Source organism: Pygoscelis adeliae, unplaced genomic scaffold (genome assembly GCF_000699105.1).
Source record: "Pygoscelis adeliae isolate BGI_AS28 unplaced genomic scaffold, ASM69910v1 Scaffold78, whole genome shotgun sequence".
Lineage (NCBI taxonomy): Eukaryota > Metazoa > Chordata > Aves > Sphenisciformes > Spheniscidae > Pygoscelis > Pygoscelis adeliae.
Window position 1 is genome coordinate 4,397,615 of NW_008825409.1, and position 2,057 is coordinate 4,399,671.

The 2,057-nt window shown below is 47.0% G+C and overlaps 1 protein-coding gene across 2 annotated transcripts in view; it reads right to left on the minus strand.

The window, feature by feature from the left end:
• VSTM2A (V-set and transmembrane domain containing 2A) overlaps positions 1-2,057 on the minus strand; it is a 26,528-nt gene that overhangs the window by 22,812 nt on the left and 1,659 nt on the right. For both annotated transcript variants that reach the window (XM_009330447.1, XM_009330448.1), the window contains exon 2: positions 527-733. In XM_009330447.1, the coding sequence (XP_009328722.1) occupies positions 527-733 (207 nt within the window). The remainder of the gene's footprint in view (positions 1-526; positions 734-2,057) is intronic.

Consider the following 2,057-nt stretch of genomic DNA (forward strand, 5'->3'; position numbering starts at 1 on the left):
GTGGCCCCCTCTGTCCTGCTCTGAAGGCTGAGATTGCCCTGTTGTATGATTTTTTGGGGGGGCTTCTTTGGGGCATTGGTTCCGCTCTGCTCCCTCCCAAGTGTGTGCCCTCCTGTGGCAACTGCACGCAGAGTTAGGGCTGTCAACTCGACTGCACCAGCTGTAAATTGGAGGGCACGTGTAGGATCTTGCCGTTTGGGAAATAAAAAATTCCCACAAGGAGCAGTCTCTGAACAGCTGCTTTCCAAAGGCAAAGTGAGAGAGAGAAAGAAAAAAAAGAAAAAAATTTAGACTTTGGAAATCTGTGTGGTTTTGTGAACGTCCCTAGCCGCATTCTGAGAGTGACAGGCACCAAAGGCACCATCCCTTGAGGGGGTCATTTTTCTCTGCAGGTTCCTGCACTGTTATTTCATGGTCAAAATTAAGTCCCTGGGGAGATCCAGAACCTCCCTCTGCTCCCTCCCTCTTCCCCCCGCCTTCCTCTCCTTCCCTCTCTCCCTTCCTCTTCACCCCCCTCCTGTGGCATTCCCGGATGGTTTGGGGACCCCATGGCAGAGGATCAGTACCTGAGTGCCTGTCACCTCTGCTCCAGCCTCTTGGTCCTCAGCCGCCCGCAGAAACCACCACTGGATTTCAAGGTACACCGAAGCGGAGCCACTTTGGAAAGCACAAGACATCTCCACATTCTGCCCTTCAGTGGCCGTGACATTTCGGGGAAACTCAGTGAATTTTGCTGCAAAACAAATGCGTAATGGGTTGGGATCTCCTGTTACCTACTCATTGTTTATTCTCTGCTTTTTGTGTTGCCTTTTTCCTTCTGTCTCTGTCTTTTTTTTGCTTTTAAATTAATTTATCTGTTTTCTTTTCCTCATTCCCCCTCTTTTCTGATTTTCCAGTTTTCCACACGTTACCTCCCCGGTCTCTCTCACACCCAAGTATGCCTTTCCTCCCTTATGCACATAGCCACCTCCTTTACACTCTAAGCCCTGCTCATGGGAAATGCTATAGACCCCCCTGCTTGCTCCCACGGGCTAGTAAAGTTTCATGTAATTAGGTCCAAATACCCTCGGGCAGAATGCAGTATTTCACCAGACTCACCGAGAGCTTTTGTGTAAGACCACTTTAGAAGAGGAAAAAAACCCCAGACTGATTTATTGTATTTCGTAGGGCTGAGCTGGAGACGTGTGAATTGTTAAACCTTCCACAGCCGGCTGGAGTGGCTCTTGGAAGAGGCACTCTTCTGAGGTGCGGGTTACAACCACTCATCAAAATGCCCATTTCAAAGGCTTTACCTGAGTTAGTTACTCTTCCTGAGAACCTCTGCTTGCATAATCGGACCAAGCAGCAATACATCTTCTGTTTCTCAGTCCTGGCAGACACTTTCTAGAACTAACCTTCACCTTTGTATCCCAGTCCTTTAACAAACAGGATCTGCCCATCTCAGTGTCCCACTGCTAGATTTAAAAACTAATCCTGATGGACACAGTCCAGGGCACCAGTACTTCTTTAAGTCTCAGTCTTTACTTCCTTCTCACCCTTTCCTACAACTCACTTTAAAATTCTGCAACATAATGAAACATGATAGTCAAGTGAGGGGGACTACAGACAAACTGTAATAAATAAAACCCGTGTTTCAAGAAGAGGAAAATTGGAAAGACCCTGCAATGTTGCTTTTTGTTATGCATTGTTACAGATTGACTGGAGCATATTATGATGCGAAGGAAATATTGCTCGTTGTCTCCTCCCCTCTTCCTCTCTCTTTATCCAGTCTTCCTAGCTAACCTGGAATTGGTGGGATAATTTAACACTCAACCAGTGTTACTTCTTTTTCCCCCTACATTTGTGCTTGGCAACAGATACTTAGCAAAGCTACTAGCTTTATATTTCACGGTGTCCCTTTTTCTGCCCCCCGCTCCCAGCAGTCAGCGATTGCTAGTCACCAGGTTAAACTGACAAAAAGACCGTGCATTTTGTGTATTGGGGGCTTGTAAGTTTGTTTGGGTTTTTTTGTTTGTTCGTTCGTTCCCTCCCCTCCTGGTCAGTGCGTGTGAGTGGGG